Source organism: Ranitomeya variabilis, chromosome 4 (assembly GCF_051348905.1).
Source record: "Ranitomeya variabilis isolate aRanVar5 chromosome 4, aRanVar5.hap1, whole genome shotgun sequence".
Classification (NCBI taxonomy): domain Eukaryota; kingdom Metazoa; phylum Chordata; class Amphibia; order Anura; family Dendrobatidae; genus Ranitomeya; species Ranitomeya variabilis.
Genome location: NC_135235.1, coordinates 765,017,421 through 765,028,776, shown reverse-complemented (window position 1 = coordinate 765,028,776; position 11,356 = coordinate 765,017,421). Strand labels below are relative to the sequence as shown.

The following is an 11,356-nucleotide window of genomic DNA, read 5'->3' as shown; positions in this document are numbered from 1 at the left end:
AAGAACGTCATAATGGAGGTTCCCCAGCCCCTCACATCTCCAGGTAATAGACAGGACTAAATACACACGGCCTATAATTATCTGTATGTAAAGAATGAATTCACTCCCTGTATGTGTTTCCTCCAGATCTATCCAGTAAGAGGACAACACCAGAGAGATGTCCACAACCTCTTCTACCACAACACTGCAAGCAAGAAGATCCCAATGCTCCTCAGGATCATCAGGTAGATGGAGAGAAGGTGTCAGGAGATCTTCCATATGATGTGTAGACGCCGGTGAAGGTCTTGTGCTCAGTCTTGTTTTATCCACCAGTATTATATGTTTTATACTTGTGTAATGAGAACGGCGGAGATGGCAGGATTAGAGCTGTTCATAGATGTGACTTCTCCATCTGTCGGTGACTTTTACAATATTTGTTTCAGGATGAAGATCTGACCCATATTAATACTACAGAGAGATATGTGAGGGGGGATGAGCGGTGTAAAGAGATTCCTACATATGACTACCCAGGTGAGTAGTGACCACTAAATGCAGAGAAGTCACAGATTCTTCTCATCACCGGCTGTGGCTGCTTTATCGGTGGTGTAGTCCGGCCGTATTACCATGATCACCATTTTGCCTCTAGACCACAACATTCTCCTTCTATACACTGATCTGAGAGACTTCCTGATCATCACTGCGCATGACAGGAAGCCTCTCAGGTCTGGAGACCCTGATGTCGTCATGACGACATCGGGTCTCCATGGCAGCGATCGGAACCAGCATCATGCCACGGGGTCTCCGATTCAAAGTCAGAGGGGCTGTCAGCTCATGTAGTGAGAGATCAGCGACCTGTCAGAAGCCAATACAGATGCATATGTAATCAGAGCACCACATACAGCCCCGCCCCAGAGCACCACATAAAGCCCCGCCCACAGTCCCGCCCCAGAGCACGAGAATCTCATCAACTAAAAACTACAAATACAGATTAAACAACAACCATAAGATGGATTTCATCACCAGATAACGGTGTAATCAGTATAACGGCACCGACCTGACAGTGTCTGTAGTCACTGAGCACAATCCTGCTGACAGGTTCCCTTTAAGACATCTCCTCTCTGCACTAATATACACAGTTCTCTTTAACCGCTTAGTGACAGAGGCAATTTGGTACTTGATGACCGGGCCAATTTTTACAATTCTGACCACTATCACTTTATGAGGTTATAACTCTGGAACGCTTTAACGGATCCCGCTGATTCTGAGAACGTTTTTTCATGACATATTGTACTTCATGTTAGTAGTAACATTTCTTCGATATTACTTGCGATTATTTATGAAAAAAACGGAAATATGGCAAAAAAAAATTAAAATTTTGCAATTTTCAAACTTTGAATTTTCTTTATCGCTTCATTGGGGGACACAGGACAACCATGGGTGTATGCTGCTGCTGCTAGGAGGCTGACACTATGCAAAAAAGGAAAAAGGCGTAGCTCCTCCCCGGCAGTATACACCCACCGACAGGCACCAAGTACCTCAGTTTGTGCTTAGTGTCTGTAGGAGGCGGACCTGGATCTTCAGATCCGCTGCTAATCTTGATTCCTTTACAGGTTTTGTTGTTTTTATTAACGTTTTGACTTTTCTTTTTCAGATACAGCATTCAGGGATTCAGGGTGCAGTCTCCCACCCTGCCTCCCCAGGAGGGCGGCTGAGCGAGCAGTGTGGTGTCGTCCGCATTTCAGCTCTCAGACCGCCGGCAGGACATTATCCCCTGTCACCCTCCCAGGTGCTCCAGGGTCTTTATGGTGGTGGTCCTTGCCAAACAGTCCCCCTCACCCCTCTCCTCGGAGAGGGCTGAGAGGAAGACGGTGGTCACCAGCGGTGACCCTCCCCCTTGTCTTTGGGGTCGAGGCCGTCTTCTGGACGAAGGATTCTGTTTCCAGCGACCCCTCTCTCATCGGGCCCCTGGTCGATCCTCTCTCCCTCTACCTGTGGAACTGGACATGCAGGTACCAGCGCTTCAGCAGCCGTTTCCCCGCAGCAGTATTTCCCTGTCTAAATGTACAGTGCTTTCACACAGTCACGGCCGTTTTCACTTTCACCGCTGTGGCCGGCCACGCCCCCTCCTTTTTCGGCGCTCTTTTCCTCCTCCACTCAGAGGGGTTTTTACATCCCGGGCACACCCTTCCCTTTCGGTGCGGCCCTATCAGGAGCCTGGGCTTATTCCTCTCAGTACAGCACCGCCCCTTCTTCTCTGCTGGCACTTCCTGCTTCAGCAGCTCCGTGCACAGGAGACATCGTTTGTTGGGGGACACGGACAACTCTGCTCTGCGGTGCGGTAGGATTGCGACGCTATATTGGCCCCTCACTTTGTATTATCCATACCACTGCAGGTCCTTTAGTCTTTTCTGTAGTATAGTGCTGCAGAATATCCTTATGTCCAACTCTTCTGGAGCCTGCCTTACCAAACCTACCATAACTCACTACGCCTGTGCTCGTTGTAAGATAAAGTGGTCTGTAGACCAATCGTCGCCTCTCTGCCAGTCCTGCAGTCCTCCTGCCATGTCTGCCCTGCAGGAAGCTTCTGACTCTCGGGATGGGGGCGCTCCCCCTCCCCCTGAGTGGGCCGTTGCTATCTCGCAGTCGGTCTCTGAATTGACTAAGGTATCTCAGTCCCTGGTCCAGGCGCTTGAACGTCTTCCACAGCCTCCTTCAGCCACCAGCGCTCCGACCGTCTTCCATGACGAGTCGGCCGCACCTGACCCTGAACCACAGGGAGACAAATCAGCCAGCCGCTCTAGAAAGAGGACTCTGTCTGGCTCTTCGTCTGGTTCTCCAGGTCCCTCCGCAGCGCTCAAGCTGCTCTCCTCCTCCCAATTCCCCTCTTTGAAGGAGGACATTGGGTCTGATGTGGATTCCCAGTCCGGTTCTGACTCCAATTCAGACCAGGCTTCTAGCATGCAGGCTGTCGTAGATATTCTTATTTCGGCTATATCGCTAACCCTCAAACTAAAACAAGACGAGGTTTCCCCCCAGGATTCCTCTGTCTCCCTTAACCCCTTTCTGTCATTAGACGTACTATTCCGCCCATGTGGGGTGGGCCCTACTTCCCAAGGACGGAATAGTACGTCATACGATATCGGCCGCGCTCACGGGGGGAGCGCGGCCGGGTGTCAGCTGACTATTGCAGCTGACATCCGGCACTATGTGCCAGGAGTGGTCATGGACCGCCCCCGGCACATTAACCCCGGCACACCGCGATCAAACATGATCGCGGTGTGCCGGCGGCATAGGGAAGCATCGCGCAGGGAGGGGGCTCCCTGCGGGCTTCCCTGAGACCCCCGGAGCAACGCGATGTGATCGCGTTGCTCCGAGGGTCTCCTACCTCCCTCCTCGCCGCAGGTCCCGGATCCAAGATGGCCGCGGCATCCGGGTCCTGCAGGGAGGGAGGTGGCTTACCGAGTGTCTGCTCAGAGCAGACACTTGGTAAGCCTGCAGCCCTGCACAGCAGATCGTCGATCTGACAGAGTGCTGTGCACACTTTCAAATCACCGATCTGTAATGTCCCCCCCTGGGACAAAGTAAAAAAAAAATGTCCACATGTGTAAAAAAAAAAAAAAAAAAAAAAAAAAGTTCCTAAATAAAAAAAAAAAATTATTCCCATAAATACATTTCATTATCTAAATAAAAAAAATCAAACAATAAAAGTACACATATTTAGTATCGCCGCGTCCGTAACGACCCCACCTATAAAACTATATCACTAGTTAACCCCTTCAGTGAACACCGTAAAAAAAAAAATAAAAAAAAAAACGAGACAAAAAAAAACGAGACAAAAAACGCTTTATTCTCATACCGCCAAACAAAAAGTGGAATAACACGCGATCAAAAAGACGGATATAAATAACCATGGTACCGCTGAAAACGTCATCTTGTCCCGCAAAAAACGAGCCGCCATACACCATCATGAGCGAAAAAATAAAAAAGTTATAGTCCTCAGAATAAAGCGATACCAAAATAATTATTTTTTCTATAAAATAGCTTTTATCGTATAAAAGCGCCAAAACAAAAAAAAATTTATATAAATGAGGTATCGCTGTAATCGTACTGACCCGAAGAATAAAACTGCTTTATCAATTTTACCAAACGCGAAACGATATAAACGCCTCCCCCAAAAGAAATTCATGAATAGCTTGTTTTTGTTCATTCTGCCTCACAAAAATCGGAATAAAAAGCGATCAAAAAAATATCCCGTGCCCGAACATGTTACCAATAAAAACTTCAACTCGTCCCACAAAAAACAAGACCTCACATGACTCTGTGGTCTCAAATATGGAAAAATTATAGCTCTCAAAATGTGGTAACGCAAAAAATATTTTTTGCAATAAAAAGCGTCTTTCAGTGTGTGATGGCTGCCAATCATAAAAATCTGCTAAATAACCCGCTATAAAAGTAAATCAAACCCCCCTTCATCACCCGCTTAGTTAGGGAAAAATTAAAAAAATGTAAAAAATGTATTTATTTCCATTTTCCCATTAGGGGTTAGGGCTAGGGTTGGGGCTAAAGTTAGGGTTAGGGTTTGGATTACATTTACGGTTGGGAATAGGGTTGGGATTAGGGTTAGGGGTGTGTCTGGGTTAGAGGTGTGGTTAGGGTTACCGTTGGGATTAGGGTTAGGGGTGTGTTTGGATTAGGGTTTCAGTTATAATTGGGGGGTTTCCACTGTTTAGGCACATCAGGGGCTCTCCAAACGTGACATGGCGTCCGATTTCAATTCCAGTCAATTCTGCGTTGAAAAAGTAAAACAGTGCTTCTTCCCTTCCAAGCTCTCGCGTGCGCCCAAACAGGGGTTTACCCCAACATATGGGGTATCAGCGTAATCGGAACACATTGGAGAACAACTTTTGGGGTCCAAGTTCTCCTGTTACCCTTGGGAAAATACAAAACTAGGGGCTAAAAAATAATTTTTGTGGAAATTTTTTTTTTTTATTTGCATGGCTCTGCGTTATAAACTGTAGTGAAACACTTGGGGGTTCAAAGCTCTCACAACACATCTAGATGAGTTCCTTAGGGGTTCTACTTTCCAAAATGGTGTCACTTGTGGGGGGTTTCTACTGTTTAGGTACATTAGGGGCTCTGCAAACGCAATGTGACGCCTGCAGACCATTCCATCTAAGTCTGCATTCCAAATGGCGCTCCTTCCCTTCCGAGCCCTCCCATGCACCCAAACGGTGGTTCCCCCCCACATATGGGGTATCGGCGTACTCAAGACAAATTGGACAACAACTTTTGGGGTCCAGTTTCTCCTGTTACCATTGGGAAAATAGAAAACTGGGGGCTAAAAAATAATTTTGGGGGGAAATTTTTAATTTTTTTTATCTTCACGGCTCTGCGTTATAAACTGTAGTGAAACACTTGGGGGTTCAAAGTTCTCACAACACAACTAGATAAGTTCCTTGGGGGGTCTAGTTTCCAATATTGGGTCACTTGTGGGGGGTTTCTACTGTTTAGGTACATTAGGGGCTCTGCAAACGCAATGTGACGCCTGTAGACCAATCCATCTAAGTCTGCATTGCAAATGATGATCCTTCCCTTCCGAGCTCTGCCATGCGCTCAAACGGTGGTTCCCCCCCAGATATCAGGTATCAGCGTACTCAGGACAAATTGGACAACAATATATAGGGTCCAATTTCTCCTGTTACCTTTGGAAAAATACAAAACTGGGGGCTAAAAAATAATTTTTGTGGAATAAAAATATTTTGTATTTGCACGGCTCTGCGTTAAACTGTAGTGAAACACTTGGGGGTTCAAAGCTCTCACAACACATCTAGATGAGTTCCTTAGGGGGTCTACTTTCCAAAATGGTGTCACTTGTTGGGGGGTTTCACTGTTTAGGTACATTAGGAGCTCTGCAAACGCAATGTGACGCCTGCAGACCATTCCATCTAAGTCTGCATTCCAAATGGCGCTCCATCCCTTCCGAGCCCTCCCATGCGCCCAAACGGTGGTTCCCCCCCACATATGGGGTATCAACGTACTCAGGACAAATTGTACAACAACTTTTGGGGTCCAATTTCTTCTCTTACCCTTTGGAAAATAAAAAATTGGGGGCAAAAAGATCATTTTTGTGAAAAAATATGATTTTTTATTTTTACGGTTCTGCATTATAAACTTCTGTGAAGCACTTGGTGGGTCAAAGTGCTCACCACACCTCTAGATAAGTTCCTTAGGGGGTCTACTTTCCAAAATAGTGTCACTTGTGGGGGGGTTTCAATGTTTAGGCACATCAGTGGCTCTCCAAACGCAACATGGCGTCCCATCTCAATTCCTGTCAATTTTGCAGTGAAAAGTCAAACGGCGCTCCTTCGCTTCCATTTTCTCCTTGGTAAAATAAAACAAATTGGAGCTGAAGTAAATTTTGTGTGAAAAAAAGTTAAATGTTCATTTTTATTTAAACATTCCAAAAATTCCTGTGAAACACCTGAAGGGTTAATAAACTTTTTGAATGTGGTTTTGAGCACCTTGAGGGGTGCAGTTTTTAGAATGGTGTCACACTTGGGTATTTTCTATCATATAGACCCCTCAAAATGACTTCAAATGAGATGTGGTCCCTGAAAAAAAATGGTGTTGTAAAAATGAGAAATTGCTGGTCAACTTTTAACCCTTATAACTCCTTTTGGTTCCAAAATGGTGCTGATGTAAAGTAGACATGTAGGAAATGTTACTTATTAAGTATTTTGTGTGACATATCACTGTGATTTAATTGCATAAAAATTCAAATTTGGAAAAATGCGAAATTTTCAAAATTTTCGCCAAATTTCCATTTTTTTCACAAATAAACGCAGGTAATATCAAAGAAATTTTACCACTATCATGAAGTACAATATGTCACGAGAAAAGAGTGTCAGAATCACCAGGATCCGTTGAAGCGTTCCAGAGTTATAACCTCATAAAGGGACAGTGGTCAGAATTGTAAAAATTGGCCCGGTCCATAACGTGCAAACCACCCTTGGGGGTGATGGGGTTATGCGGGTGAAGCGTCCCTCTCGCTCCTTTCCTACCCATGAGGAGTTTGAGTCTACCCTGTCTAAACACTGGGAACATCCTGAGAAATGTTTTTCGGGTAGAAAACATCTGGACGTGCTCTATCCCTTTAGCGCCGATCTTCTCTCCAAGTGGGCTGAATCTCCCAAGGTCGATCCACCGATCTCCCGTCTTTCCTCCAAGACTGTTCTCTCCTTACCGGACGGCGTGTCGCTTAAGGACGCATCGGACAGACAAATTGAGGTGCTGGCCAAATCATCTTTTGAGGCAACTGGTGCTTCCCTCTGCCCCAGCTTTGCTTCCACATGGGTGGCTAAGGCCATATCTGCCTGGGCCAAGATTCTCCGCCGAGGCATTTTGGCTTTGGCCTCCCCTACCGAGCTGGCTGACCTCGCCGACCAGATTAACTACGCAGGGAAATACCTTCTCACTGCCTCCTTAGATGCAGCAGCCTGTTCAGCCAGGGCAAGCAGCAACATTGTCGCTATGCGCCGCATTCTTTTGCTCAAAGCATGGAATGCGGATGCTACTTCCAAAAAGTCTCTCACTAACTTGGCGTTTCAAGGTTCCAGGCTTTTTGGCGCTCGTCTGGATCAAATTATCTCAGACGCGACTGGGGGCAAGAGTACCTCTCTCCCCCAGTCCAAGCCAAAACGCTTCTTTAACCCAAAGGCTCCTCGAACATTTCGCCCCTTTCGTCCGTTTGCAGCCTCAGATTCCTCTTCGCAACAAGAGAGACCCGCTACCACTGGTGAACGTAGAAAACCCTCTTACAAGCCAGCTCCCATGTGGAGATCCAGGGCTCCACCTCCCAGGTCTTCCGGACCTCGTTCCAACAGATACCGTTCCAAGTGACGGGTCGCCCCCACCTGGGAGTCTTTCCAGGGTGGGAGGCAGGCTTCTTCTCTTCAAAGACACCTGGCTGTCAGTGATCAGCAATGCCTGGGTCAGAGATTATCACCTCCGGGTACAAGATGGAATTTTCTACCCTCCCGGAAAATCGCTTCTTTCTCTCTCGCCCCCCAAAGCATCCGTCCCATTTACCTGGCTTGCTTCAAGCCGTAACGTCTCTGGTCGCCGCCGGAGTCGAAATTCCCGTTCCTTCCGAAGACCGTTTTTGCGGGTTCTACTCGAACCTTTTTGTAGTCCCAAAGAAGGACGGGTCTCTTCGCCCTATCCTGGATTTGAAGCTTCTGAACCGCCACGTCCGACCTCGCCACTTCAGAATGGAATCCCTACGGTCAGTGATCGCCGCCATGGAACCCGGGGAGTTCCTCTGCTCGGTCGACATCCAAGATGCGTACCTTCATGTCCCCATCTGCGTACGGCATCAGAGATCCCTTTGGTTTGCTGTCGGCGACAATCGCTACCAGTTCACGGCTCTCCCCTTCGGTTTAGCATCTGCCCCCAGGGTCTTCACCAAAATCATGGTGGCGGTCATGGCCTTCCTTCGTTCCAGGGGGATTCTCGTTATCCCCTACCTGGACGATCTGTTGATCAAGGGGTCCTCTTGTCTAGACTGTGCCCACAGTCTCCAGGTCTCCCTGGACACCCTGACCCGTCTCGGCTAGATTATCAACCGGACCAAATCCTCTCTGATTCCATCCCAACGACTGTCCTTCCTGGGCATGGTGTTCGACACGAACTTAGCTCGGGTCTTCCTCCCAGAGGACAAGTTCTCAGTACTCCTCAAGGCGGTCCGCCTTCTCAAACGCCCAGCCCCTCAGTCACTTCGTTTCTGCATGGGAGTCCTGGGAAAGATGGTGGCCTCCATGGAGGCTGTTCCTTTCGCCCAGTTCCACACCCGCCCCCTCCACCTATTCTTCTTATCCACCTGGAACAGGTCCTTGGACTCCCTGGACCGTCCCTTCCACCTTCCTCTCCAGGTCCGTCAGTCCCTAACCTGGTGGACGCTGTCCTCCTCTCTCCTGAGAGGAAGATCATTTCTTCCCCTTCAGTGGCAGGTCATCACCACCGATGCCAGCCTTCTCGGGTGGGGAGCAGTCTTCCGACAACACACGGCTCAGGGCCGTTGGACCACCCAGGAAGCTCTCCTTCCCATCAACCTTCTGGAGATCAGGGCAATCTTCCTTGCGCTAATCCGCTGGCAGTCTCTTCTGTCGAATCTTCCCGTCCGCATCCAGTCGGACAACTTCACGGCCGTGGCGTACTTAAACCACCAGGGCAGGACTCGCAGCGGCCAAGTAATGGCAGAAGTGGCAAAGATTCTTCGGTGGGCGGAACGCCACGTTCCGGCCATATCAGCCGTTCATATCCCCGGGGTCGAAAACTGGGCAGCCGACTTTCTCAGTTGCCAGGGCCTAGCAGCGGGCGAGTGGTCTCTCCACCCCGCAGTCTTCAATCAAATTTTCCTCCGCTGGGGTACTCCAGACGTCGATCTTATGGCGTCCCGGATGAACCACAAGGTCCCACAGTTTGTCGCCAGGTCACGGGATCCTTTTGCCGTCGGCCATGACGCCCTGGTAATTCCATGGTCCCAGTTTCAGTTTCCCTACCTGTTCCCACCCCTCCCCTTGATTCCAAGGGTGGTAAAGAAGATCAAGTTGGAAGGGATTCCAGTCATACTGATAGCGCCGGGCTGGCCAAGGCGGCCGTGGTACGCCGAGCTCGTAAACATTCTCGCGGACACTCCTTGGAGACTCCCAGATCGGCCAGATCTCCTCTCGCTGGGACCTCTCTACTACCAGAGTTCTCAGTCGCTGAGTTTAATGGCATGGCCGTTGAGGCCGCAGTCTTGAAAAACTCTGGTCTCTCTTCCCAGGTCATACAGACCATGATCAGAGCCAGAAAACCGGCTTCTTCCCGTATCTACCATAGGTACTGGAAAGCGTTCTTTCGCTGGTGCGAAACCAATGAAGTTTTTCCAATGTCCTTTTCTCTTTCGGATCTTCTCGGTTTCCTCCAGTCTGGTCTCGATTCGGGCATATCCCTCAGCACACTCAAGGGACAAGTGGCCGCTCTGTCGATTCTCTTCCAGAGTGACCTTTCCTCCATTCACCAGGTTTGGACTTTTCTACAGGGAGTTGTGCATATCGCCCCACCTTTCCGTCCTCCCTTGGAACCTTGGGACCTTAACCTGGTCCTTGGCGCTCTTCAGGCTGCTCCCTTTGAGCCTCTTCATGATGTGCCCTTTTCCCTTCTCTCTTGGAAGGTCGCCTTCCTCATTGCCATTACATCCATCAGGAGGGTCTCCGAGTTGGCAGCCCTGTCATGTCGTTCCCCTTTCCTTATTCTTCATCAGGATAAGGTCGTTCTTCGACCGGTTCCTGAATTCCTTCCCAAGGTGGTCTCGGCTTTCCACATCAACGAAGACATTGTCCTTCCATCATTTTGCCCTTCTCCAGCTCATCCTTTGGAGAAGTCTCTTCACAAGCTTGACGTGGTCAGGGCCATTCGGGTCTATCTTTCTAGAACCGCTCCCTTCCGTCAATCCGATTCTCTCCTTGTCGTTTCTGAAGGTCGTCGGAAGGGCTTTCAAGCGTCTAAATCCACCATTTCGCGCTGGATTCGCTCGGCAATTTCAGAATCGTACCGTGTTCATGAGGCACGTCCTCCTCCGGGGGTGCGAGCTCACTCCACCAGAGCTGTCGGAGCTTCTTGGGCTGTTCGCCACCAGGCCTCTGCCTTACAAGTTTGCAAGGCCACAACCTGGTCATCTTTGCACACGTTTACGAGGTTCTATCGGGTTCATACCCAAGCCTCGTCCGATGCAGGTCTTGGTAGGAAGGTACTGCAGGCGGCGATCGCACACCGGCCGACCTGAGACCTTTTCTCTTTTCCTTTCTACCCACCCTTTTCCGGGACTGCTTTTGGACGTCCCATGGTTGTCCTGTGTCCCCCAATGAAGCGATAAAGAAAGAGGGATTTTTGGTACTTACCGTAAAATCTCTTTCTTGGAGCCTTCATTGGGGGACACAGCACCCTCCCTACTGGTTTGTTCTGGTACAGTTCTGGTGGCAGAGCTCGGAAGGGAAGGAGCGCCGTTTTGGAATGCAGACTTTGATAGAATAGTCTGCGGGCGTTATGTTGCGTTTGCAGAGCCCCTGATGTACCTAAACAGTAGAAACCCCCCACTAGTGACCACATTTTGGAAACTAGACCCCCCAAGGAACTTATCTAGATGTGTCGTAAGAACTTTGAACCCCCAAGTGCTTATTAAATATTTTTTTTCCACAAAGATGATTTTTTTTAGCCCCCAATTTTTTATTTTCCCAAGGGTAACAGGAGAAATTGGACCCCAAAAGTTGTTGTACAATTTGTCCTGAGTACGCTGATAGCCCATATGGGGGGGGACACTGTTTGGGCACACATC

The 11,356-nt window shown here is 48.8% G+C and overlaps 2 protein-coding genes across 2 annotated transcripts in view; both read left to right on the top strand.

The window, feature by feature from the left end:
• Positions 1 to 11,356, top strand: part of LOC143766870 (uncharacterized) — a 512,717-nt gene that overhangs the window by 294,336 nt on the left and 207,025 nt on the right. Inside the window, exon 5 of the mRNA XM_077254866.1 lies at positions 127 to 224. Within this exon, the coding sequence (XP_077110981.1) occupies positions 127 to 224 (98 nt within the window). The remainder of the gene's footprint in view (positions 1 to 126; positions 225 to 11,356) is intronic.
• LOC143766893 (uncharacterized) overlaps positions 1,680 to 11,356 on the top strand; it is a 47,412-nt gene continuing 37,735 nt past the window's right edge. The window contains exon 1 of the mRNA XM_077254897.1: positions 1,680 to 1,988. Coding sequence (XP_077111012.1) covers positions 1,782 to 1,988 — 207 coding nt within the window. The 5' untranslated portion in view covers positions 1,680 to 1,781. The remainder of the gene's footprint in view (positions 1,989 to 11,356) is intronic.